We start from the raw sequence: 27,328 nt of genomic DNA, 5'->3' as shown, positions 1-27,328 counted from the left end.
TAGCTTACTGGTCTAGGACTAGACTCACTCATTCTCGTCAATCCCACAGTGCTTCTGACGTTTCACCCTGGGCTGCTAGCATTTCAGTCAACATGCTGTATAAATTAACTATTTTGGTTTCAAAAAATACACAACTAAAATAATGTGACGTATGAAGAACTGAAAAAAAAGACTGATCACAAAGGGATGATAACAAATTTTAAGATCAACGTGAATCATATTACATTCCATTTATTTCTGCATTTTGCTCCTTTCATAAATAGCGTTTCTTTAGGTAATACATTTAAGGCATGCCACAATCTAACAATGCGCTCCAAGGCTGTAATCAGCCACTACTAATTTGGAGTGGTTGGGGTAAGGTACCAAAATATAACAAAGACCTAAAAGTAAAAAAATGTAAACAGAAATGTCTCAGCTGGCAAAAGCACAGAAAGATTGCCAAGCTGGAAAAAGTCTATAGTAGATGGATGTTCACATCAGTAAATGTCCATTAAGACCAGTCCATCAAAAAGAAGTCCCCTTGCTGGTTTATGTACTCTACATGGGATTGTGTAGACAACAGAGTGGTCTGGCCTCCAAATTGCATTATCAAAAATCATCAAAACCTTACAGATAACTCTAAAATTTACCAAAAAAGTATGAAAGTCTTCTGCTACATAACATAGACACTACCAGCAAAAGATGAATAATAGACTTTCACTCAGGAGAGAATCAGAGAAATAAATCAAGCGCAAATTCCTTCACTTTGGAGATTCTAGGTAAAGGATACATTTAGTTGAAAGAAGAACTTTAAATATTACAAAATTTGATAATTCTATTATAAACATATAACAAAACTTTTGAAACTACTCTGGTATATTCATTCATGATCTCAACTGTTGAATGACTCACAGACATTATTTATGTTTTGATGTAAAAAAAAATAACCATTTAGTTCATATTATTCATCTTCAAAAGAGAAAATCAATAAATAATTTATCCTTAGAAATAAATGAACTGAATGAATGCCTGCAGCTTTGAAAGTCCATAATTTTTACTACTTTTCAGAAAAGAAGGATCAGATTGATATAACTCATAATATCAAAAATAGGCAAATACACTTGACTCTAAGAAACATTCTGAATGCTTTGGATTTCCATTTCAAATGAAATATTTTACAGGTTCACTTTAAACTAAATTATCTTTGAATAGGAATTTTTTTGACTACATTTTGGGCTGCCAAAAATAAATTAACTCAAAAGTAGGCACAAAAGATTGTTTGTTTGTTTTTTTTTTTTTATCAAAGTACAATGAATTTAATAGGGCCTCAATATATCAGTTTCCTCATGACATAACTATACTCAAAATATTATCCATTTAATTTCTTCCCAAACTGGTAAAAACTACATTGGATTCCCTTCGCTGATCTACAAATCACAACAGAACCAAATAGCAACATGATAAACTGTCAAACTGTCTTGAGGGACCATATTTGTCTTGTGAAATTTCATAATTCTAGAATAGGTTTAGAACATAATAATATAAACCCAGGAAAAAAATACTTGTGATCAATAAATGTTAAAGTAATATGAGAAAATATATGGGGAATATTTTTCTTTTTAAAAAATGTTTTAGACTCAAATATAGAATGTTACAGGATCTTAGATAATAATAAACATTTATAGCAACCAAATCAAACAGCTACTGGCTGTTATACATTTTTCAAATTTGAAAATGGGAGTCTTTTAAACTGTGATCATTTTTATACTCAAACTTTGAAAGTCTAAAGAGATTTTTCTAAATGAAAAATTAAACTCATTAGGAATTTACAGAAATGAGTCTAAAGAATTATTGATAAAAGTATTCAGACCTCTACAATAAAAATATAAAAACATCAGCCACTTCACTAAGGCAGTATAAATATTCTTGGTAAGAGAATAGTTATTTTTTAAATCTATTGATTTCCATGAGATAAAACTGGCATATATCTGAGTTCAGAGAATAATTTACAACAAGAAATAACAATTATTTAGTACTTAACATTTTGTGAAGAGTTTCTCAGGCAATTAACTCCATAAATGATACCTATCTGGAAACAAGAATCCTAGCATGTGAACCAAAAAGTGCTGCAATGAGACACACATATCAGGCAGCTGCTTAGTCCATCAACATTGACTGAGTACCTACTGTGTGCCTAACCCAGAGTCAGATCAAAAGTTCTATGCTACTAGTGCCTATGAAGGATGGTTCATCAATCATGGTGTTTGTGCTACAGAGTTAACGTTTTTCTACGACTACTCAAATGAATCCTAGCCTCTTAACATGATTTATTTAAGTAAGTAAAAGAGTGTGGCCAATTCAGGATTACCTCACATTTATTTAGCAACCCGGTTTCTTGCAGCCGTGACCAGATGCTCTGTATTCGTCCAGCATGCTCAGGGTGGGTGGTGGAATTGCCACAAATGCACTGGTGTTTCAGCATCAGAGGGTCATAGGCAATTCCTTCAGGACAAAGAAAACAGCACAAGACTGAGAAATGATACAAGTTAGATTACAATATGATTACTCAAAAAAGGCAGTCGTTTTAAAATAAATTTACAAATAGAGAAAGAATACATATCCACAAACTCCCAGGGGCATCTAAGAGCTATTTTAGTCCTGTATATCTGGATATATGTGCAAAAAAAAGTCAACCCATGGATTAATCAATACTCAGACCCTGTCTTAGTAAATCTGTAAAGTGTATGAAGATGGTAATCTTAAGAAACTTTATATTTTAAAAAACCTGTAATTTTATCAGTATCTTAAATCATGATAAAGTATTTTTAGAGAGATAATTCAATTCAGTAGAGGTTTAAATTTTATCACTGAAGCCAAAAAATGAGCTGACTTTTTAAATTGGGAATGTATTTCAAAAGTAATTCTAGCCTCACTGTCGATCACGGTTACATCTTTGTAATAAACTGGAAGATTTCCTGTTTGCCTGTTCTGCTTAGCAATATCTTCAAAGTTGTGCAGAAAGAGTTTTGTCTTTGCTTACTGTGCTCTTATAATAATTTATACCAAATTGCAAGCAATATGGATACTGCAGATCTTATAATATTGTGGGGTATTCGAAGTGTTTCTTTAAAAAAAATAAGTCAATTGTAATACCTTTAGTAAAAACTATAGAGACACAACTCTGCTTTTAAATTATGAGTTAACATATTTCATATTTATTAGACCCTATGATGGGAAAGATTTTATACATAAAATCGAATTTACAAATCTATGAAAGCAAATTACATAATAATTAAAACTCTGGTTAATTTTGAAAAGATTTCCACCCTTAATGCAATTCCTTGGTAGTGGGGAAACATGCTATTGACAAAACTACCTGACTTAAGAAATTATTTAGCCAATATTCTAATAAATTACCATCGAAATATATTCTCCGGGGACATGAAATGAGCACAGAAGAATCCATGATAAGAAATTAAAAAGCAAAAATAAGTATCTATTCAAGAACAGATAAGTACTGGCTATTTTTCTTCTAAAACAAGTTTAATTAATTAATTAATGTATTTTATTCTCCCTATGACATAGAGTACCATGTAGAAGAATGTTACTTGAGAGGGGGAAATAGTTGCCCCTGAGTTTACTAAAAACACACTGAAGAATGACATATATATATATATATATATATATATATATATATATATATATATATATAAACCATGTAGTAAAAATTGTGTCTAAAAATATTATAATTTTGCTAGTCTAAATACAGGGATCCCCAACACCCAGGCCGCAGACTGGTAGCAGTCCAAGGCCTCTTAGGAACTGGGCTGCACAGCAGGAGGTGAGCGGTTGGCAAGCAAGTGAAGTTTCATCTGTATTTGCAGCCGCTCCCCAGCACTAGCATCACTGCCTCAGCTCAGCCTCAGATCACCAGGCATGAGATACTGACAGAATCACTGGTCCCTAGTGCCAAAAAGGTTGGGGACTGCAGCAAATAATACTTATTCTTAAGGCTTCAAAACCCATTCTGAGAACCCCTGACTCTCACACTTTCATCTTCAGTGCTAAGCTCTCTTCTGAGCAGTACACGTGCACACTTGTCTAGTCATTTGCCCATTCAAAATCTCCAATTGGATGTCTCATGGTTTTCATAAAGTGAAATGTCTCAGATTTGACTTCAGGATCTTAAACCGCACACAGTACTATTACTCATTTCAGTAAAGGACATCACTGCTCACATGAGAAATCTCAGTGTCCTCTTGACACTCCCTATCCAATGAACCAACAAGTAGTGTCTATTTCCCCTCCAAAATGTATCTTGAATTACTTCTGATCTCCAGAGCCAAAACCATACACAATCCAAGGTACAATTATCTTCACTCAGGACTCCTGAGATAGCCTTGTAACTGGTTACCTGACTTTCACTCTATTCCATTTGCCACAAGACAGTAGCTACTTTTGCTTAAATCCTTTGATGACTTCACTGATAAGATTAAGTTTTCTCAAACTCAGTATATATAGGCCCCTCCACCTCTCCGCAGCTTCATTTCATACACCTCTCTCTCTTGATCTCCATTTCTCTCACAAAAGCGTACCTTCCATTCCACTAAAGGCTCAAAATCCTACCGGCCTTGGGATCTTCACGCATGCCGTTCCATCTATGCTAAAGTTTCTTCCTTCCAGTCTTCATTTGGCTAATTCCTAGTCATGCTTCAAGGTTGTTTTAATGTCACTTCCTCAACAAAGGATTCCTTGAGATCTCTACATTAGGTGTCCTGCTACGTGCTCTCACAGCATCTCCTACATGTTCTCCAGAGCGTTTATCACAATTACGCAATTGTTGTATAATCTTGTTAACTGTATATTTCTTCACTATCTGGTAAGATCTATGAAAGCACAGGCTAGAGTTGCACTGTTTACTTCTGAACTCTTAGTGTCTGTCATACTTGGAACATAGCAGGTCTTCAAAAGTATTTTAAATAAATAAATGGAAAACACAAATGAATAGCTGCAAGAACTAGATCAGATATCTCCCTCATCAACCTCCCTTGATGAACCTAACTGGTATACCCTTGGACTCCTGAAGTTTTTGTAGCCTTACTTCTTTAGTATACTACCTTTTATTTTCTATGTCTTATCTTCCTATTCACAAGCACCCCTAATACAGGCATTTATTTTACTCAGTTGTATACTTCTACATGCCATTTTGCACAAAAAGGAGATGAATAACTTTTAAAACAAATCAAAATGAAGACATGAAGGAAGGCAGAAAGGAAAGCTGGCAGGTTTAAAAAGTAACATTTAAAATACAAAGATATGTAGGACATGTCTTCGCAATTCAGATATATCAAGAATTTGAGTTACTATTACATAACAGGAAGTGTTTAACATATTTTCAAACAATTTCATAAAAAATAGATATATTAATGATAATACAGAAACAAACAGTAAGTTCCTTATTTGGAAAACATATTCTTCAATAATAGAGATTCTAATCATTAAGTTGCTTTAATTTTTTCACTATTTCGTCTAACTTCACCTCTATAGTAATTATTCTTCTTTTAACAACATTTTTCTTTATAAACTACTGCCAAAAAAAAATTATGAAACAAGTTATGGTAGCTGGAAGTTATTGCCAAGTATCTGGAGATTATAATACAAAGTGCAGGAGCTCCAGGAAAGACATTTGAATTTAAGGGGAAATAAATAAAGTCTGGAACCCTAAACCCCTACTTACTCATCTTAATGATGTAGCAATGAGGTGTTAACAGGTAGACTGCAAGGTGAGACTTTAACCTCATCCTTCATCTCCATTCCTTTCCTCTTTCTTTTTTTCTTTTTCTTTCTTTTTTTTCCCCCAGAAACAAAGACTTACAAGGTATGAAACAATCCTGCTCTTCTCTTTGGGATTCATATGGAATTCTACTTTTCTTTGACCCTTTCTGCCCCACTGGTTACTACTTGCAACATAAACCAATGGGTCAATCTCTCTTTTGATCAATGGGATAAGAGTTCAAATTAGAATTTGAGAAAATACACAAGAGTTTTAAAATAAAGTCTTTACCTGCATTTTAAATCCTAGTAGTTTATTTTTTACCAAGAAAAAAACCCTCAAAAATTTTTGCTACATTTTTTTAGATTAGCCTAGCCTTATGCTTTCTCTGGTTTTCAGTTTCATTAAAAGATAAATATTTGAAACACCTAAATTATTTTTAATGGCTGATTTAGTTTGAGCACTATGCTTCTACTTTGCATTAGACTCTGACTAAAGAGACAATGTTGTAAAGAATTTACTCACAGATTACATTAGGTGACCCAGTGTTGGGAGAAATAAGGCCTTAAAATGTACTGGGAAATAGGGAAGATAAAGCCAATTAAATTTATTTGCCATTAAATTCTTGTTTCAATGAATCCCGTTTGGTATAAACAAGCCCAATTATAGCATCTATTGTCATGTCCTGTTGGGAGGCCATAGCCAAGCCTCAGCTCTGTTAGCGATAACTGAGTAGAAGAGATGACTGAGATAAAATACGCTGCCCTTCCCTTAGTTATCAGAAGACATATACATACCTTGTCTTGGCTTTAAATATAATGAAAAAAGCGGTTCTGAAATTGAATATTACTACTCAAATTCTAATATAACATAAAACCATATGAATATGTGGCAACCTGACTCTACAACACATATTCTTCATTGTCAAGCAGCTTCATGATCATATGCTCTTCTTGTCCATCCTAGAAATAGCTTCATCTAGGCTCTCTGTAGGGCCGCCAGGTGGTAGCTACATCTCAGTCTCTGTTTCTCTGTTCCTCTTTCAACAGCTAACTGAACTCAGACAACATTTTCTTCTTGGAACATTGCTTTGTTCTTCACAAAAATGGGGTGGCGTGGCTATTCTGGGTGGCCACTGAGAATCCACATGGAGGATGAAGGTTTGAATGGTGTGCTTTGAAAATTATGTGTTTAAAATTAAATAACTTTTCAGTTGTGCCAAAAAGTATAGCTCTCACAGAATAGATTTAAGCAGATTGCCTACCTTTACCACATATTTGTTTTCTTGTCCTTATTTTTAATGGAACTATTAAGTGTGTCAAGATTGTATTACTTTCTTTTGGGGAAAACTTACATATTCTCAAAGACCATACTTGAATGCCACTTTTGATTTTTTTAAATGTATCTACAAGTTGACATTAAAGAGTTTAAGAGAAAGGCATTTAATGCTTAAAAATATTTGTTTTCAAATATACTACAAATGAAACCCTTAAGAGTTCACCTCTAAAATCGAAATCATTAGAAATACTAAAATGAATTTTGAGGTCATGGGGATTATGAGTATGTAGGTTACAGGGGAAATTTAAGCTTGGAGTTAAGCCAGAACAATATGTGGAGGAGTAGAGTGAAAACTGTGCATTTCATTTCCTTTGGATTTGGAAAAGCACTAAATGAAAGTTACCAAGCAAATATATGTTCTTAATCCTAATGACAGCCAGATATATAAATTACATACTTTGCATATTTTTTAAAAAAAGTAATTAAGCCTTTTTAAGAATTCAAATGTTAGGATGCAACATTTTTAAGGTCAAATAAGACAATAAACAGGTTTTTCTCTACTAAAGTACATAAACTTGAAATCATTTATTCTTTAACCAGAAGAATTAAAATGTACCTTTTACTTCCAGTGTTTTTAGAATTGAACTAGTAAGTTCATATCTGTGACTATATGTACATGTATTACATATATACTATACAATATTATTATTTGTTGGTTCAACTAAAACTTATTAAATACCTATTAAAAATAAAACCCAGTGCTTTTAAAATATAAATTTATATAATCTCTCATATAGGCAAGAAATGTGCCTCATCAAATCGATTAAATATGAAAATAATTTCAAGTTCATTTCCCTGCTTGTGTTTGAAGTGTAAACTCTGATAAATATTAGGATATTAAGAGAAAGAAACTAATCGTCTGAAATGACCAATCTTTAGGTTAAATGATCAGGGTATGTTTATGGCATGGTTATAATACCCTTTCACTTGGATTCTTCTAAGGCCTCCAAATCCTATCCATTAGGCAACACTGTTTCTCAAACTTGTAGGATCACTCTAATATTCAGAGATCTGGCTTTGTTCATACTGAAAGAACATATAAAAGTAAAGGAAACCAAAGCATGTCAAGAAAAGTCCACTCCCCTTAACCAAGAAAACAAACTCTATAAATAGGGTTATAGTTGCAGACAGCAGAATACATGGGAAAGCACCACAAAACTTTATAGTTAAGCTCACTTTTAAGTTAAGGAAATGGTTTTGAGTGAATGAAATTGGCATTATGATAGGATGGTTGTGACTCTGTGCTCTCTGGCAGGTTATGGCTGAATAAAACCACTTTCAGGAAAAAGAATTGAAAAATATTATAATTCTTAAAGGCTATGCTCTGACTAACTACAAAAAGCATTTCTCTACATCATGTATCTGGCTTTGAGCAAAAGATTCTCTGAAGCTCAGGGATAGAACCAGGCATGGCTGATCCAAGCGGCTTCCGCTGACACTGGGCTGCAGTCCTGCGTCGTCTGGGATACTGGGGCAAGTTTGCTGTGCTCCAAGAAACAGAAGGATCAGAGGCAGTGGCTAATGTGGTAAAATAAATCTATCCAAATATACCTAGCCTGTAGCTCCTAGTATGAAATGTTGGCTTGTGGGATAACACATATAAGAAGTCGCTCCTATGCGGACTTTTTAAAGATGACTGTCAAAGTTAAATAACCATTTCATTCATTGATATATTTTTTTTAAATAAAAGATGATATCAAGGCTTGGGAATGTGATTTCAGAAATAATATTTTAACTTTTCCAAGCACAAAGGGTTGCATGAGGTCATAGAAGCCACAAAAACAAAGTGAATCCTTAAAAATGATTCGAAAATAAATCAGATAATCTATGAGAGCCTTTGGGGGGAAGGTACCTATGAATTCTCCCCTTGCTTCATCCAAGTTATGAGTCCTTTAGGGCTGCAATATCTCTCATTTGATCAGCCACAGTTTGAGAGCATGGGACAAGAACAGGGTCCAACAGATAGAAATGAATATTTACAACACGGTTCCTTTGTAGAGGGACTAGCACCCCTTTTTGCGTGTGTTCCAGACTTCACCTTCCTCTAACCTTGGAATTATCTGGTCTGTTTCCCTCTGTAGTAAGGTTCTGAAATAGCAAACACAGAGGTAGGCAAAGGAACAGGGTGGCCAAATAGCCCACCCAGGGGTGCCATAATAAATGTAGAATTAATCTAGGTTTGCTTAGCACCATTGTCTTTCATAGTCATTATTTATGGGAAATTAGAAGAAAGCAGTAAAACAAAACAAGAATGACAAACTGGGGGAAAGACACTCTTCAGATTCAAATGATACTAAGAATCATAAATTTCCTAGTGGCCAGGACTACCAGAAAGAAGAGATTGAGTAACACTGCTAAAGAATGTTGTAGGGATTTTTTTTTTGTTTCCAAAAGGGACCAATGCACCTGTTGATGTGTTTTCCAGGCCCTTAAATGATAACAATTTATGAGGCTATTAATACTAAGCCAAAGATTTATCAGATGTGCTGTTTGTCTTGTAGCCAATATAACCTCATAAAATTGAGGTTGCATTGGGTTAAAATGGAGTGTTCTGCTATTGGAGTTATTCAGAGCATTTAAATCGGTTAATCCTACGGGAATGGTCTATTTAGTCTGCCTATTAGGGAGAGTCTTTAGGGATTCCTACCAGTTGCAGAGCCAGGCTGGAGGGGCTGGTCCGCTGCTAGGTGAGGTAAAATGGAGGCAGCAGGAGAGGAATGAGTCCTGGAGCCAAGATGATGTGTCTCTAATCCATCCATGCCAACCACAGCCAGCTGAGCTTGGCGCGCCGGGAGCGCACATGTGTGCTGGGGTTCCGGGAAGGGCTGTTGCCAAGAAAAGAGCACAGTAGAAAGAAATGTGAGACAGGCATTGAGGGAGACACTGAGAGCAACGTGTCAACAAATTAAGTTCATCAGGTCAGTGACATAATAAACGTTGTGAAGGAAAAAGAAAAAAAAATAGAGAAGGAGAGAGAAAAAACAAGATCTAGTCAATAAATCCATTCAACAGATGTTTTCACACGGACAGCCAGGGCCTGTCTGCCTGGCTGAGGAGGAGGTGATGGCAGGAGGCCTGTCAGTTTGAACTGACTGAAAGAGACAGACCTTTAACCTCGAGAGGAATATCGACTTAGACTCATTTCCTACCTTGATACCAACATTTTAAATATAGCCCCAGCATTGTTGCAACACAAGTGGGAGGATAATTCAACTGCTTTCAAACTGCCAACGAAGCTCAATTCTGAAAATTCTATCTTGATTTTAATTCAGTAACATCGTTAATGAAATTCATGGGATCCTAAAAATCAGCAATTAAAGAGCAACCTTTTGACATCTTTTAGTCTTCTTATAACAGTATAGGACAAAGAATTTTTCATAGGTCGTATGGCATAATCTCGATACAATAAAATTATTCGTTTCCTATATAGACTATTAAATATAACCTCAGTGCTTTAACAACATTATCATTCTGCATACTTCTGAACTTACGGAATCAAGAACCGGAGTTTGGAAGCTTCTGAAAGATTCACTTAGTCTATTCCTCTGTCTCCAAAAAAGACAATCCCTCGAACATAGATATACGCCTAATTTAACTATTCACACTGCACTGTGACTACCTCCTCTCTCTTCAACATCAGGGAATTCATAAATTTTGTGTTTTTATGTATGTTTCTTTCATTGTTAACATGGAAAATAGCTGAACAGCGATACAAAAGATGATCATCACAGGCCTTGGATGAGGAAACTGATACTTTGAATGGTTAACAAAATATTTTAAATAAAAGGCTAATTCCTTAAAAATGTACATGTCTTTCTGCTTTGATCTACCTGGCTAGCATGTACTCTTTTGAAACGTGATGTAAACATCACTTCTCCTTAACGAGGACTTGCTTTAAATTTCCTGTTAGGTTAGGCGTCCCCCTAGCACCCAACTTATGACATTATATGCCCTGCTCATCTTATATTTCTAGCACTAGTCTTGGCACATCCTAAGTGCACAAACTACATAGTGAGAATGCTAACATATCTACATATAACGCAACTGTACTCAATGACTATTATCTGGTTTGATGTCATTCTACCTTTCCTCATATGTGAGTTATTGTTACATATAAACAAGAGTTATGATTATGAATAGTTATAGATCATAGGCAGAGATTTCCCAATTTAGAAAAATATTAAGAATCATTTAAAATTAACCCTGAAATAAGTTATTTTATATATATATATATATATATATATATATATATATATATATATATATATAGTTACTTCTGTTTCCATCTGCAAAATAACTGAACCATCAATCAGTGAGAAGGCATTTGCCATGTACTCAGGCTTTGGGCATTTGCTTTGATGATCAGATTAGGATGGCCTGGTCAAAATCTAGTTTTAGTTATAACAGTTTTAACACTTTTAGAAGATTCTAAGTCTCTTATTTTCTCGATTGTCTCCCTGTTCAATGCCCCGAGGATACACCAGTAAGATTGACAGTCTCTCCTCTCCTGGATCTTACAATCAGAGGGAATGCAAATATATAATTACGACTTTGAGAATTCCCTTTCAGGATAAGCTTTCTGCATATGATTTAAAACGCATGAGTAACTATACACCTGAATGACTGTAATAGCCATCCCTGTCTTTTCCTTTTGTAATCTCCTATTTAACCTTCATCTAAACAATGCAAAAGGCCCTAACTGATGACACCACTCCTAAAACCAACCCATCCTGTTCCTTCCTCCAAGAATTCTCTTCCTAAAGCCCTCCTGTAAGAAAAAAAGTTGACACAAAAGTCTGAGAAGGTAAACCAAAATCTGAGGAACCTCCTCAGACTGTCATTTGTTCTCTCCTTCCCCTGAGACCAACCTGCAATCTTCAGCCTTAGATCCATTCCTTTCCTAAGTTCTAGACAAATTCCTATCTACTGCGTAACAAATATCATTCCAGGGCTGAATTATGACTTTCACAGGCCTGGTCACTTTTACTTTTTTTGGCCCCTTCCTCCATTAAAAAAAAAAAAAAAAAATATATATATATATATATATACACACATATATATATATATACACATATATATATACATATATATATATAATTACATTTTATGCTTATATTGGCACACACTGAATTATTCTAATATTTATTTTCTTTGGATCAAAAATTAAAACATTTTGTGGGCTCCTTAAATTATTATGGGGTCTGGACACAGTGTTTACTGTGTCTAACGGTCATGTTGGCCCCGATCATTTACACTCCCACCAATCGACCTTTACTGTATCATCTCCTCTAGGTGTGTCTATAAAGCTTCACATTCAGCACTCACACACATCCTCGAAGGTCCACTTTGAACTTTACATAGAACCTTTTATGAGGTCCCACTTTCCAATTAAATTTCTGTCACACTTTGTTTTTCTTTTCCATCATCGTCTTTTCTACATTAAATATGCTGCATGAAATAAATACTTATTGAGCTCATACTCTATACAAGATACTTTGTTGGTGTGCTGAGCCTTTTTTATATTTATTGTCTAATGAAAAGACAATCACTAAATACTTCTCAGTACAATGTAATTATAAATACAATGAGTGCTGTATAGGAAAAAAGCAGAATGCAATGAAAAAAAAAAAAAAAACAAAGAACCTGATGTAGTATTTGAAGGAACTTCCATCTTAAAAAGTGATGTTTAATTTGAGATGTGAAAGATAAATTTAATTAGCCAGGGGATGAGTTCAGGAAAGCTCTAGATACAATTCACATGTGTGTGTATTTGTGTGTATATAAAATTATCTATCTATGTATAACATGAGAGCTTTTAAAAACAGGACTCTAACCCATCTGTGAACTTATTTTCTGCTGCATTTTATATCTTTTCCTATGCTTTCTCAAAACTAAATAATTATTTGTCATTAAGAATATTCAACAGATATTTGGAAATTAAAGGCCATTGTTGTTTTCAGTAGCACAGCCAAGTTTTAGATGCCTGAGGCTACTACATGTTTTCTTTCTCAATGAAGACCTCGACACAGCAAGAGCTCCACGTAAATAACACCAATATCTTCCCTCTTTTTCAATAGTGCATATTTATTACTTTACTTGGGCTTCAAGGAACCCTTTGATGTAATGTAATAACAATTTGCTAATTGATAAGCATGATACAAATATTACATTTTAATACAGAACTTCACAATCAAGCAAGCAAAATCCTACTTATCATATCTCTACTATTAGGAATATGGCAAGAGATAAATAACTGATTGTTCAAAAACAGTTATTTATTCATCACATGTAAGTATCCATCTATTATCTATTGTGCATGCACAAAGAAACAGATCCTATGCTGGCTTTATAGATACAAAAATGAATTAACCATGGCTTGTGGGTTGACATCCAAAATTCAAATACTTTATCCCTAGTTAGTAAGTTTCATAAGGGTATGAGCTTTGCTTATCGACTCATATTTTCCCATGCAGTCTTTCACACATAGATATTAATAAATATATGTTGAATAAATAAATGAGTAGAAAGGAGATACACAGTTATCCTTAAGATATCATTACAAGGATAAGATAAAACAAGAAAGCATATTATAAACGGTCATAATATAAAAGGACCAAGGAATGCCTAGTGAAAAATATAAGAAAATTGAGATCGAACAAAAAAAATATCAAAGGACAATACTCTGAAATTATTTAGTGTTACAACCAAGAGGTAATGAAGAAAATGAGTGATGTGAGGATTATTTTTCCCTTGTACTTTTACGTGGTTTTCCAATTTTATGTGTATCACCTGTATTAAAATTTTAAGAAAAATGGTAAATGTTATTTAAAATAAATAGCTGAACATTTCAAAATTCTTCATTAGGACAGACTCATAATCATTGGACCTAACAGCAGACATGAGTCAAATATTATTAACCTTTTCCAAAAAAAAAAGTCTACAGGAGAGAGGAGTTTATTCACTTTCAAAAGAGTTGATTGCAATTATACACTTTTAAAAAGTAAGTATGGCTTTTAATGTATATGGCTAATCTTGACAATCCAGTAAGGTACACATTATTATGGTGCACATTAGTCACCAAAGAGTCACGAAATGGTAGACCACTTTTATTTCAGATGGATATTACTCCTCACCAATAAAAAGCATCCTTCTCAAGATTTAAAATTGAGATAATATTTTTCTATTGTAACTGGAATTGAAGTGTTTCACTAAACCATTTTGTTTCTATTAGTAATATTAATGAGAGATAACTTTGTCCATGGTTATTTTCCATATTTCTAAGTACAAAAGTACGTTTCTCTTTTGCACTGTCAGAATAATAAAATGACAAACAACCTATTGTTAAAAATTAGATGGTACCGAAATCAACCTTTCTTCTACTGAGTACCAATGGGAAATGTGTTATCCTATTAAGTAAATAATAATCATACCCTTCCCCACCCCCCAAAAAAGCATTTTTTGACTTAAATATCTTTTAAATATATTATATTGAGTCTGTTTCTTATGTATACATTAGTTTTCCTTTCCTTTTTTTTTTTTTTTTCCAGGTTATTTAACAGGGAACTTTGTTTTGATTTGTTACTCTGCCAGGCTGTCATTCAGGTAAATTCTCTCAGGTTACTGAGATGACAACCTTTTCTTATGTGAAATGGCCTAAGACCATTATGCCTGAATGCTCTCTGCCCTCTCTCAATGATAAAAACTGCAAATTACTTTCACAGAAGAGTTACTTCAAAATGCCTACTAAGACATCAATGTGGATGGGACCAGACCTACGTCATGGGGGATAGGCACTGCATCTATTTGGGAGGTGGATAGAAACAAGCCTTGAAGTTCTCTGTGTGACAAGCACTACACTCTTGCATAGAGTAAAATATTTATTTGGGGGTGTCATGCTAATGGAGATTATGAAGTGATAAAGCTCCTGGACTAAGGAGACGTCAAGGTTCTACATTTTTGTAATAGCAGTCACTTTTGGTTTTGTTTCTGTTTGATTCTGTTTAGCTTTCTTGTTGCCGCTGTTTTGGGACCTATTTTATGGCTTCTGCGTCTTTACTTTGTTCTATGGTTACATGTGCTTCTAGACATGTGGGTGGTTACTCATTGTGTACTGTAATCAATATCGTCATGCAATTTCAGCGAGATCAAATACAGAAATCATCAATTATACTGTTTAATCTTTGAAATAATCAGAATTATTTGAAGTAGTTTAATAAAGGATATGAGCCAAAAGTAACAGAAAAAAAGATCATAAAAAAATTAGAAAAAAAATTCTATTTCAAAACCAATTTCTTTAAAGTATCTGTTCCTTCTTTTTGGCATTATGAACAAATTGAATTTTCTTTTTGGTTTGCAGTGTTTTGAATTTCAGAAGTCATGCTTTTATAGAAAATTAGAATCATAAATATGCCTAAGGTTATCTTGTAAGATGCCAAGGGCCAGGGAGAATTTCATGTTCTAAAGCCTTTGTATTATTCAGGATGGGTGTAGAAATATTGGTTAATTTTGGACTTTTTAAAGATAAACATGCATGTTAATCATTTAAAATTAACTCAAATAAATAGAAATTTTGTACATAACTTTAAAGTAGACAAAATATTTTGAAAGAGGAGCAAAACTAAGAAGCAATCTATCTAAAAGTAAATGGAGAAAAAATGAGCATTTCCTGAAAAAGCTGAATATAATTCACAAAATAAGATACTAGAAACAAATCTCTATATATCACTAAACACAGTTGACATAAATGTACTCAATTTACCATTTCAAAAATGGAGACAATCAAATTGAATCTAAAAAATAGAAAGTCTATATTTTTTGGCAGAACAAAATTAAATTAAAAGGTTCTATGAAGATCTGAAAGAAAAATACTAATCAAAACAAAACAAAGAAGTAAAAGCCTCCTGCAGCCTTGTTTAAAACAGATGAAATAAACTTCAGGTGAAAATATTAGCGACCATAAATTGGCAGAACTATAAAGAAAAGCTGAAAAATCTACAACACAGAAGGGAGTTATAACATATATAACAAAATGATTGAGGTTACAGACAATTTGATAATACAATTCACTGGCTTTGAGATATTTTGTCTTTTGCAGCCAATAAACATATATTTCAAGTACACATGTACCAATTACAAAATAGACCTACACGAAAAAGCAAGTGTCAAAAAATTTTAGAAAATTAGTATTTGCAATGGAATATTATTCAGCTTAAGACAGAAGGAAATTCTGACTTGTGCTATAACATGGATGAACCTTGAAGACATTATGCTAAGTGAAATAAACCAGTCATAAAGAACAAATACTGTGTGATTCCAGTTATATGACATACTGAGAGTAGTGAAATTCATAGACACGAAGTAGGATGGTGGCTGCCAGAGGCTGAGAAGATGGCAAAATGGAGGGTACTGTTAGAAAGTTACAGAAATTCAATTTGGGAAGATAAAAAAGTTCTGCAGATGGATGGTGGCGATGTTACATAACGATGTGAATATACTTAATGCCACTGAACTGTACATTGAAAAATGGTTAAAATGGTAAATTTTTGTTATAGATACTTTAATAAAAAAGAGGAATTAATATTATACAGATCATGTACTTTGACCACATTACAGTTAGAAATAGATGTAAAGTAGAAGAAAAGATACATTACATTCTGTGATAGAAAGAATATCATAAAGATAACAGTTCTCAAATTAATGTATAATTTCTGGAATATTTCAGCTGATTATAAATTTTGTATAGGAGAGTAAAGACAGAGGATAGCCAAAAGAATTTTGAAAATAAAGAATAAGTTGGGAAGATAGGTTCAATCTGGTATCTACATATACTAAAAGCTAAACTATTCAAGAAAATAGAGTACTATACAAGACTCAATTAAAAGAATAGAGAGCCCAGAAGGAGACCCATGAGTATATGGAAACTTGATACATAATAGAGATGACCTACAGAGTAGCAGGTAAAGAAGGAGTGTCAATAAATAATGCTGGGAAAGCTGGTTATTCATAAGGAGAATGATGAATTTAGATACCCACCTAATAAAACCTGCAAAAATATACTAAAAGTAGATTAAAAAGTGAAATATAAAATGCGCAATTCTAAAAGCTTTAGGAAAAAATGTGAAGAATATTCTGAATTTTGGAAAAGAAAATAATTCAAATAATTATATTTATTGTAAGCCAGAAAAATGTAAGCCAGAAATTGCAGGTAAATATTTGCCAAACATAATGTCAATGTTTAATGTCTACAATACACACATAGCTTCTAGAATTAAATAGGAACAGAAAAATGCACAAAAAATACAAACAGAGAATTCCCAATGAAATATTTCTATAAGTCAACAAACATATGAATAGAAACAACCTTACAGGTAATCAAGAAAATACAAATTAAAACAAACACAAGATGCCATTTTATACTCATCAGACTAATCAGAAATGTAAAGACTCATAATACCAAGTATTAGTGAAAATATAAAGAGAAACTCATAGACTGCTTATAAGAGAAAACTGTTATATCCACTTAAAAGAACAACCTACTAATATTTAGTAAAAGTGAAGATAGACGTTAACCCTACAACAAAAATGGTAAGTGAAAAAAGCATTCAAAAGAATGTACACGAAAACAATTATTCTAGTTTAAAAATATGCAAATAAATATATTGTTTAGATGTATATGCTAACGAAATAAAAATATAAAGAATAACAAAAAAAGCAAATTCAGAAAAAAGGGCATAGGAAGAAGACAAATAGGAGAGAGCTATATAAGAAACTTCAATTGTATATGTTTTATTTCTTAAGCTGGATGTCAAGGATGTTAATTGATAATCTTTATTATTTTCTCTCTATATGAATACATTTAAAATGATTTAAATGTTTAATAAGTTGTCACCTACAAAACACCAATTTATTATAAAATACAAATAGTTTTATTGAAAACACTAAATTTTTGTAGGAAAAAGAAGATTCATTGGAAAATACAAAAAAAATAAGTGAAACAAAAAAAAGAAATCTGGCAAAAGTAAAAGTAGATGAGAAAATAAGTATGAAGACGTATTTCTTTAACTAACTTTAAGTATGCTAATTTACTTTTAGGTCACATATTCAGAAGATCCATTAATTTGTACCAACTTTCACTGATGAATAAATTAATAAAATAACATGTACAATTAAGTATATTTTGACTTTAGAATTTCAACATATTTTCATTAAATTCATCTCATTAAGAAAATAATGATACTCAAGAGACTGAGAAATTAGTGCAGACAGGTGTAAACTGGGAACTTAAAATGAAGATCTGGAATAGAAGAAAAAGATTAAAATGTGCAGACTTTAAGAAAATATCTAAAGAAACAAAGACATTTAACAGCAACTATTGCTAAATGCCGATAATAGGATTAATTGTTATTTTCTTATTTTGGCTGACCTATATTTTCCAAATTGCCTAATAAACATGCATTTTCATTTTGTTTTAAAAGTCATTTTGAAATGTTGTACTTTTTTATAATATCAATTTTCAGTGGTTAAATATGCAAAGGTGGTGTGTTTATGTGTGTTATATTTATAATAAGCATGGGTATTAATTCAGACACAAAGAGACTACTAGATGCCAGTTACCTGTGAATAGAAACCCTGACTACATTGTTACACTCCCACTCCCAAACCTAGAGCCTGGAATAGTGCAAGGGCTCACTAATTACTGACTTTATAGTGCATTTATCATATAAATATAATTGCTTCTAGTCTAAGATTGGGGGGTAAGGGATATCTAATTATTAAATAATTATATGACTGAGCTGGTAAATCTATGTAATTTATATTTCTTATTTTTCTTCTTCACACAGTGTCAGAAAACCTCTGGTAAACCCATCAACAACTCTAGGTCACTATACCTCTAGTATTTTGTTTTACTCACTGTTGTATTGGGATAATCATTTTATCCTGTGAGAACCACAGTTATACCTGGGTGATTAAGGTCACATTTCAGGGAGTCTACTCCCCCAAAGATGTTTTTGGGTGTGTGCAAGTGATTCACTGTTTCCTGGGGGTCTGAAGGAGAGAGCCACTGATTGATAACATTTGGCTAAAAACTGTTATAGTGCAGAAGACAATCAAATATGGTATGTGAGAACAGTCGTCTCCAAAGTGAAGAGTACACACCAGTCTGGTGAGGTGCAGAGGGAAACAGCAGAGTTCTACTCATATTAATTTTTTTAAAAAGTACATAAGCAAATAAACTATATTAATGTTTGATATACAGATAGACACTAGCAACATTAGCATTTACACCCAGTCCCTGCATTAAGGGTCTGAGAGCACCAATTGTGAGATACCTTAAGGTAGGAAGGGGAGTCCAGTTTCTACCCTTAATAGACTGCTACAGTAATCAAAACAGAGTGGGGCTGGCATAAGTACAGACAGATATAAACTGAAATAAATTGAGAATCCAGAAATAAACCCTTACACTATGGTCAACTGACTTTCACCAAGAGTACCAAGAAAATTCAATGGGGAAAGAATAGTTTTTCAACATTCCATTTAACACCAAATGGATTATAGAACTAAATGTAAAAACTAAAACTATAAAATTCTTAGAAGAAATATAGGAGCAAATGTACTTTGATACAAGACAACGTGACCAAAAAAATCCCAGATAAATTAGCTATAATCAGAGTTTAAAACTTTGTATTTCAAAGGACACCATCAAGTAAATAAAGATAACTCACAAATCAGAGAAAATATTTGCAAACCATATATCTGATAAGAGACTTATCAGTACCCAGAATATATAAAGAATTCTTATTCCTCAATAATCAAAAGACAACCTGATTTAAAAATGAGTGATATTTCTGAATAAACACTTCTCTAAAACAGATATACTAATGACCAATAATCACATAAAAAGATGCTCAATATCATTACCAATCATCACCAATTTGCAAGTCAAAACCACAATATATAACTTTTTGATTATAAAATCAAAAAGAGATAGCACCAAGTGTTGAAGAGGATGTGGAGGAACTGGAACTTTGTAGGTGAGAAGGTAAATGATGCAGCCACACTGGAAAACAGTTTAGTAGTGGCTCAAAACTTCAACATAGAGGTACCACATACCCAGCCATTTGAATAACATGTGTATAAGTAAAAAAAAAAAAAAGAAAAAAGAAAAATGTGTCCCACAAAAACGTAATACATGAATTTTCATAGCAACATTATTCATAATAGCCCAAAGAAGAAACAACCCAAATGTCAATCAACTGAAGGATAAATATGATATATCTACATAATAGGATATTACCTAGATTTTAAAGTTTTTGTTTTACTTGGCTCATTCATAAATACACAATCTCATTTGCTATTCTCAGGGGAAACAAGCATTAAATTGTAAACTGACAAAATACAGATATCTAAAAAAGTGTCAAAGTCAAAATATTGCCTTCGAACAAATTTTAGTGAATTAAGTCTTAATATCTCCAAATTAAAAAAAAAAAAAACTGACACACGTATCTATTATGCCAAGGTCACAAATGCACAAATCAAAAATGCTAATAGGCCAGCAGATGCCCACAGAGCACATACCAAGGCCAACAATGGATGTCCTCCTCCCAGGGGTCCCTTTGAACTAACCATGCCCTATAGAAAGGCTGTCGTAAACTCTTAAAACCAAATATTTAAAAACATACCCCTGACCCAACAAAATGAAGGAGATAAATCTTAGGTGCTGGAGACTTGGTTAATCAGATTACTAGCAAAGAAAAAGAGGGCACAGGCAGAAGCTTCCAGAAGCAAATGGAACTACTACATACATTAGAACCTCTGACTAACCTGTCTGCAGCCCCCATGGTCAGTGTGCACAGCACCCCAGAAGCCAGAAGTCAAGAAGGAAAGAGCTGCAAGTCCCAACCAGGTCCCCCAGGCCCTGGCAGTCCTCAAGACCAGCTCAGACAGGTCTGCTGTCCTCAAAGCAAGAGGACCCGTTTCTAAAAGCATCCTAGTTGCTCCATTGTCCTATCGGGTGGGCAGAGCCCATGCTGGTTGTGTGAAGTTTCAAACCTCCCAGAAATATTAGAGAACTGCACAGCTATACAAAGAACATGAGAGAGCCGGTAAGAAAGAGGGACTCATTTGCAATGTGCTGTGAACGCACCAGCTTCAAAATGACCAGATGTTTCGGCTCTAGAAGCCAGGTGGGCAGGCCTTCTGCTGTGACCTTGAACCCAAGTGAGGCAAAGCAAAAGCACTGACCACACCAGCTCCGTCAAAAGCCCGTGGGTGGGACGAGAGGCAAAACTTCGACTTCACGTAATTTAATAGATCAATTTAAAATGTAGCAACGCTTTTGGGTATCTCTAAAAAGTAAAAACATTAGGCAGTTTATCCACACTGGGAAAGACAAGACACAAAGGCCTCTCACCTAGAAACTACTGAGAAGCCTGTTCCATGCCGTGCCCTGCAGCAGATGCCCAGGATGCAGTGAGCGTGCGGAGGCCGAGAGAAGGGGGCAAACGTTCACACCTGGGGGGCAGTGACTTCCTCACCTGTGGATCGGGACCTGCTGTGCCCGTGAGTGACCAGCGGGCACGCAGACCGCGGGGCCACGGTGCTGCGGCCACTTCCAACGGCGAGGCCGGGGCTTCATTCCAGACTGACTACGCAGCGCCGTGCACGCTGTTCATTCATTAATTATCTTACTGTCCGCTTCGGATCCCCATGGGGGATGCCCAAGGCCAGCAGCCTCCCCCGCGGTGAGGATGTGGCCTCACACAGCTGGTCCCCTCTCTTCCCGCCACGCACCTCAGAGGCAGAAAAGGATTCATACCCAGTTCTCTGGAGAAACTGGGAAAAGTAGGTTTCTTCTCAAGGCCAAACTTCTTCAATATGGCGGTTCGTTGCATCGTGGGAAAAGGTAAAATGTTTCTTCAGCTGCCGCCACTGCGTCTCACACCCTTGAACCCTGTTCTTGCAAAATCACGGCTTTCTCGCTGGGCTCACTGGTCGTACCGTCGGGTCTGCGGTGCAGCTCCTTGGAAACTGCACAGAGGAACTCGGCCTGCTCTTCACTCCAGTACTTTCTGTCCCGTTCTAGAATTTTGCCCCAATTTTCTAAGGCGATACTGGAAATAATGCTTCCTCCAACACTCCTTTCTCTGCAAGTTCTGAGATGGCCAGCTTCCAGAGGCTCAGAGGGATCGGCACTAGCCCTGAATAGGAGGGGTCTCTGATAGTCACCTGCTGCATCCCCGTCAGAGTCCAGGTGCCGCAAGCTTGGGACTAATGGTAAAGGAAGGATTTCCGGTCTCTGCTCAGCGTCTGCGCAGTGGTGAGGAGGTAGCTGCTGGCTACGCAGAGCCAGGTCCACTGGGACATGTTGCAAGAGTGCTGGGCCAGGACACCGAGGCCCTGTAGGAACAGCAAAGGCGGCCCAGCTAACCCAGGCCGGGGTGGGGACTACCCCACTGCTGCCCACGGTAATTATCCGCGGGACCCCAGCAAGCCCCACAAGGCCAGCGCAGTGCCACAGAGAACAGATTGGTGGTTGAGAGAGTGGGGAGCAAAATGGGTAAAACCGCTCAAAAGGTATTAATTTCCAGTTATAAATAAGCCCTGGGGATATCCTGTACAGCATGGCGACTGTAGTTAATAATACTGTATTGTACATTGTGGACAAAAGTAATGAAGCCCTGAGGCATGCTAGAACGTACTATGCTGAGTGAGAGGACAGTCACAAAAGACTTTACAATGTAAAATTCTATTTACATAAAATGTCTGGAATAGACAAATTTATGGAGACAGAAAGCAAATTAATGAGTTCCTGGAGTTGAAGCAGGGGCAGAGGAGAATTACTGCTAATGGGCACAGAATTACTTTTGGGTGTGATGAAAATGTTCTAAAATTGACTGTGTTTATGGTAGTGCAACTGAGTGAATATACTAAAAACTATTGTACACTGAAATGAGTCAACCGTACGGTATGTGAATTATATCTCGATAAAGTCATTAAAAATAACTATTTTTTTAATCACAGTACACTTTCTGTCCCATTAACGCATTAGAAAATTTATTTACAAATGATGTTTATCTTACTTTTTATTTCACCTTTATTTCTGTTTTTGTGCATGTAACATATAATACACTGATGTAGTGGTACATTTATATAATTTATGAATATATATTTTGTATCCGCTTATGTCTATATAATGATTACACAAGTACATGGTAAAATGTTTTTATTGCTCATGATTAAAAAAATGTAGACCAATGCATAAGAGTTGCAAAGTGAAGTGCTTTTTGTAAGTAAGAATTTGGTAAGATAGAGGGTGTCTTTAACAAATATGGCAGACTGTTTATTATGCTGCCTTTCTCATAGCAAAGGACAGTATTTCTGAATTCCAGTGTGCAAGAGTGGCACACAGTCCAAGAGAAGCTGGATTAACAGATTTGTGTTCACCAAAAGAGAAATCACACACTATTTCTCTACCAACCTTCCTTCCAGAGCCACATGGTGGCCTCTTCTAGCAGAGGTCAGGCTCAAGACTGAAGAATTATTACTCCCATGTATGCACTGGTTATTTCCAGTGAGGTCAAATTGGTCCTACTCCTTTCTTCTCAGGTTCTTCTCATGCCAAACAACAGTCTTTGTTTAGAATATTTTTCATGCCAGCAAACAATATACAAGAAAACACAAAGGAAAAGTAAAATTTTATATATATCAAAAATTATCCTTATTTTCAAATCATGAGGAATCCATAAACAACAGTATGACTCACAAGGCAAAGCTGTGGGGAGCTGAACACTGCAAAGCTTTCAGCTCAAGCATCATCAGCAGAATTAGAGAGAATTGGTTTCTAGTGTAACCAGTGTTTATATATGTGTACAGTGGGAGTGCGTGGTGTGTAGTTAACCCATGATTTTAGATTGAGGCTTAGAGGGTTATTTTAATACTGTAAAACTGAACCTATTTAACAACATTGTTCCTCAGTTGGGTAGAATGTTGGTAAAAGTTCTAAAATTGACTATTTGAACAAAGAATGTAAATAGCTGCCAATGAATTTGTAGATATCCTCAGATATAAGAGTTCCAGAGGAAAATAAATTACTAATTCAATTTCATTATACATTTACATTTGTGAAAGAGTGGTTGTTTTAGATGAGTTTAAGATCCAGCCACTTTGGAGTACTCCTGGAAAATGACCATTTTAAATCAATGGACAATTTTACTCCACGACAGAATACAAAAGAAACCACATTAGAATTTTGAAATTAAATAAGTAACTAGTCTATAATGAGTAATTTTTCCCCAATAAAAAGTAAAGAAGTTATATTTTTGTTCCTTTATTTGCTTTTCAGCTTCTACATATTTTACAATTGCCTGTAGAAAAAAAAATATCCAAAAGAAGGGGCTGAAATTATTTTAATTACATAACAGCCCAGAAGAAAATGAAATTGTGCAATGGCCTAGACTAGCATCCTCTGTCTGGTTGGTAGCCAATGAACAGTACATGAACAATAGAGCTCTGGTCTAGAAATAATAGCCTGAAGATAAAAGGGGTAAAAAGAGGTTTCTTTTGACTATGATGAATCTCTTGAACATTTCCTTTATTCCTCCCCTTTGATAATTACAGTCCAGATATAAAACAAATCATAATGAGAGACATGACAAGTGGTATAAATTATTGCTTTTTAAGACACGTTAAGAATTAGATAGATTTATCTTGAATAGAGATTCTCAGTCTAGGATCTCTGGAAGAATTCTAGTAAATATAAAACCCCCGAAATTGTGTGCCAAGTTGTATGAGAATATGCATTTGTGAATTTTCTGGAGACACGGTCCATAACTTTCGTCAAAGAGGTTCTTAATTTGTAAAAAAATGTTATGAATCAAAGCTCTAAGAAAAAAAGCAGTAATGGACAAAATAATATCCCAATAATTTCACCTTTCAGGTTTCTCTGTTAAGAACCCAGTTTTATCTGTGACAATATGCTGTAAATGGATTTTTTTTGAAACCTGTAGGTTCAACCATATTACAAGTTTAGTCAAGTGAGTAGAATCACTCTTGCAGAATCAGGCATGAAGTTTTATACCCTCAGCTCTCAGCCCAACAAAACATCTTATTAAACTCAATGTTAAGAGAATCACCATATATCACTACCAGTCTCCAGATCCCATTGCTTGTGTGCACATTACCAAATATGTCAAATTCCAGGAAATGTGTGACTTTATGTTCATTTCCCCCTTTCTCCCAAAGCACGCATGGGTCAAAGGCAAAATATTCTGTCTCTTTTGTCACTGAACTAGAAGCCAATTACTGATAGCTCCCTGCTAAAATATTTGGTTAACAAAAATTTTAAAAGGGAAGGAATATTGTTTAATCTGTATTTCTTTTGACATTTAACCATAATCATCTTCTTAAAAAAAATAGTTTTCTGCTTGAAATAGATAAGCGTTTAAGGAAGCACACAGCTCAACCTGTAGCATATAGGAGAACATCCTATGTAGAATTAACACTTGTCACTGTAGGTCAAATTCAAAATTGCCGTTTCCTCCAAAATCAGACCTCTAACAATAATCGTACATTTGCTAAGATGAATGTAACATAATATACCTCAAAATACTGTTTAATTTTTGAAAGGAATACCTTTGTAAATATTTTCTCAAACCTAAAAACAAATATCACAAAAAAAGCATTGTATAATTTAAAACAACTCTAATTCTTTCATGACTTTGGTGAGATTGAATTAATTAATTTGTTCATTTGTTCACATTATTAAAGGTCTACTAGGTGTTAGGCACTGTGTCAGAAATTAGAAGATACAGTGGTGAACAAAAGGGATACAATCACTTCTATGTGGAGTTTACAGTCTAGTGAGAGAGACAAATACTCATCAAAGTTCTGCACAAATAAATATAAAAGAGCAACCGAAGTAAAGGCTATGGAAGGGTAGTATAGGGTCCTAATTTAAGTAAGTCAGGGAATATTTCTCCACGCAAGGGACATCTGAGCCAAAAGATGAAGGATGAGAAGGATTTAAGTTGATGAAGAGGGGAGGAAGAATGTTCTATGTGGAGGGGACAGCATGTTCAGAGTGGCCCTAATGGTAGGGTACCTGATAAGTGCCACGGAACAGTGTAGGTCTACATGGCTATTCATTATGAGAGGAGGCTGCTGAGGTTGAATTCAAGGTGAAGTGGAAGTAGTTCACAGGGTGAGAACTTGCAGAATTTGCAACCTGACTGAAGAGGCAGAATCTTAATCCTAAAGCAATGGCATTTCAATGAATAGTTTTAAGCTCCCAAGAGTTTAGGCCTGGAGAATGGGCATTTGGTGGGGTTGATAAGAATAGATTTATATTTTGAAATGATCATTCCAGTAGAATAATAATCCATCTTTTTTATGTAGGGTTGGCGACTTAATCTTCAAGCACTTTCCTAAGCAAACTAAATAAAGTTATTAAAAAGAGCATGGGATTCAGAGTTTGTGTTAAAAAATTATAATGATGCCTGGCATATATTGAGTACTATGTAATGTAAAATTAATAGGGTAACGTTAATTACACTTTTTGTTGAAATTCTTAGTTTTCACAGTTTTTTCCTTACACTTACTTGATCTTCAATGATTCTTCCTTGAGATTGTTCTATTTGTCACACTTTACTGCATTTAAAATATTTATTGATCTGCATTTATGACTCCTACCTCTATGAACAAAGACCAATAGATTTCTTTTTAAAATTCAAAAGGGGATACAGCTGTAGCAGTACTGAGAACCTTAAAACATCTGCAAAGAACAAGTGGATAATATTATCAGAAATGCTTAATAATTTAATATCTCATATTATTTTGTTTTAATATAATGGATTTAGTTCTAAATAGAATGAGCAGAGACAAAGTGAATTTCACTAAAATAAGTTCCTGGCTTACATAAATAAATTATTCAATTTAAAAGTTATTTTTTCTCTATGAAAAATATAGTATTATGATTATGCACATTTATGCAAATAATAGTATTCATAGAGTATCAAAAATTGCTTTTGAAAATTATAAACTCAAAAGTATTCAATAAATATGAATATTAAAAGTGGTTATATTCAATTATCACCAAGCTCATAACATATCAATTAACCTGCAATATCCAGTGTTAACTGGTGTTATTTTTCATCTGCTTGGTTCTTCAGTGGAAAATAAATAACAATAATAACAGTTATCATCATTATTAGATAGTAAGTTTGTTATTAGCTACACCTGGAG

The 27,328-nt window shown here is 34.5% G+C and overlaps 1 protein-coding gene across 17 annotated transcripts in view; it reads right to left on the bottom strand.

Moving 5' to 3' along the window:
- Window positions 1-27,328, bottom strand: part of HDAC9 (histone deacetylase 9) — an 824,368-nt gene that overhangs the window by 238,584 nt on the left and 558,456 nt on the right. For all 17 annotated transcript variants that reach the window (XM_016139429.2, XM_036231088.1, XM_016139430.2 and 14 more), the window contains 2 exons: window positions 9,738-9,915; window positions 2,348-2,481 (listed from right to left, as the gene is read on the bottom strand). In XM_016139429.2, the coding sequence (XP_015994915.2) occupies window positions 2,348-2,481; window positions 9,738-9,915 (312 nt within the window). The remainder of the gene's footprint in view (window positions 1-2,347; window positions 2,482-9,737; window positions 9,916-27,328) is intronic.

The sequence above is a fragment of the Rousettus aegyptiacus genome, unplaced genomic scaffold (assembly GCF_014176215.1).
Source record: "Rousettus aegyptiacus isolate mRouAeg1 unplaced genomic scaffold, mRouAeg1.p scaffold_m13_p_13, whole genome shotgun sequence".
Classification (NCBI taxonomy): domain Eukaryota; kingdom Metazoa; phylum Chordata; class Mammalia; order Chiroptera; family Pteropodidae; genus Rousettus; species Rousettus aegyptiacus.
The sequence above is the reverse complement of the archived record's forward strand: the minus strand, read 5'-3'. Positions and strand labels throughout refer to the sequence as shown.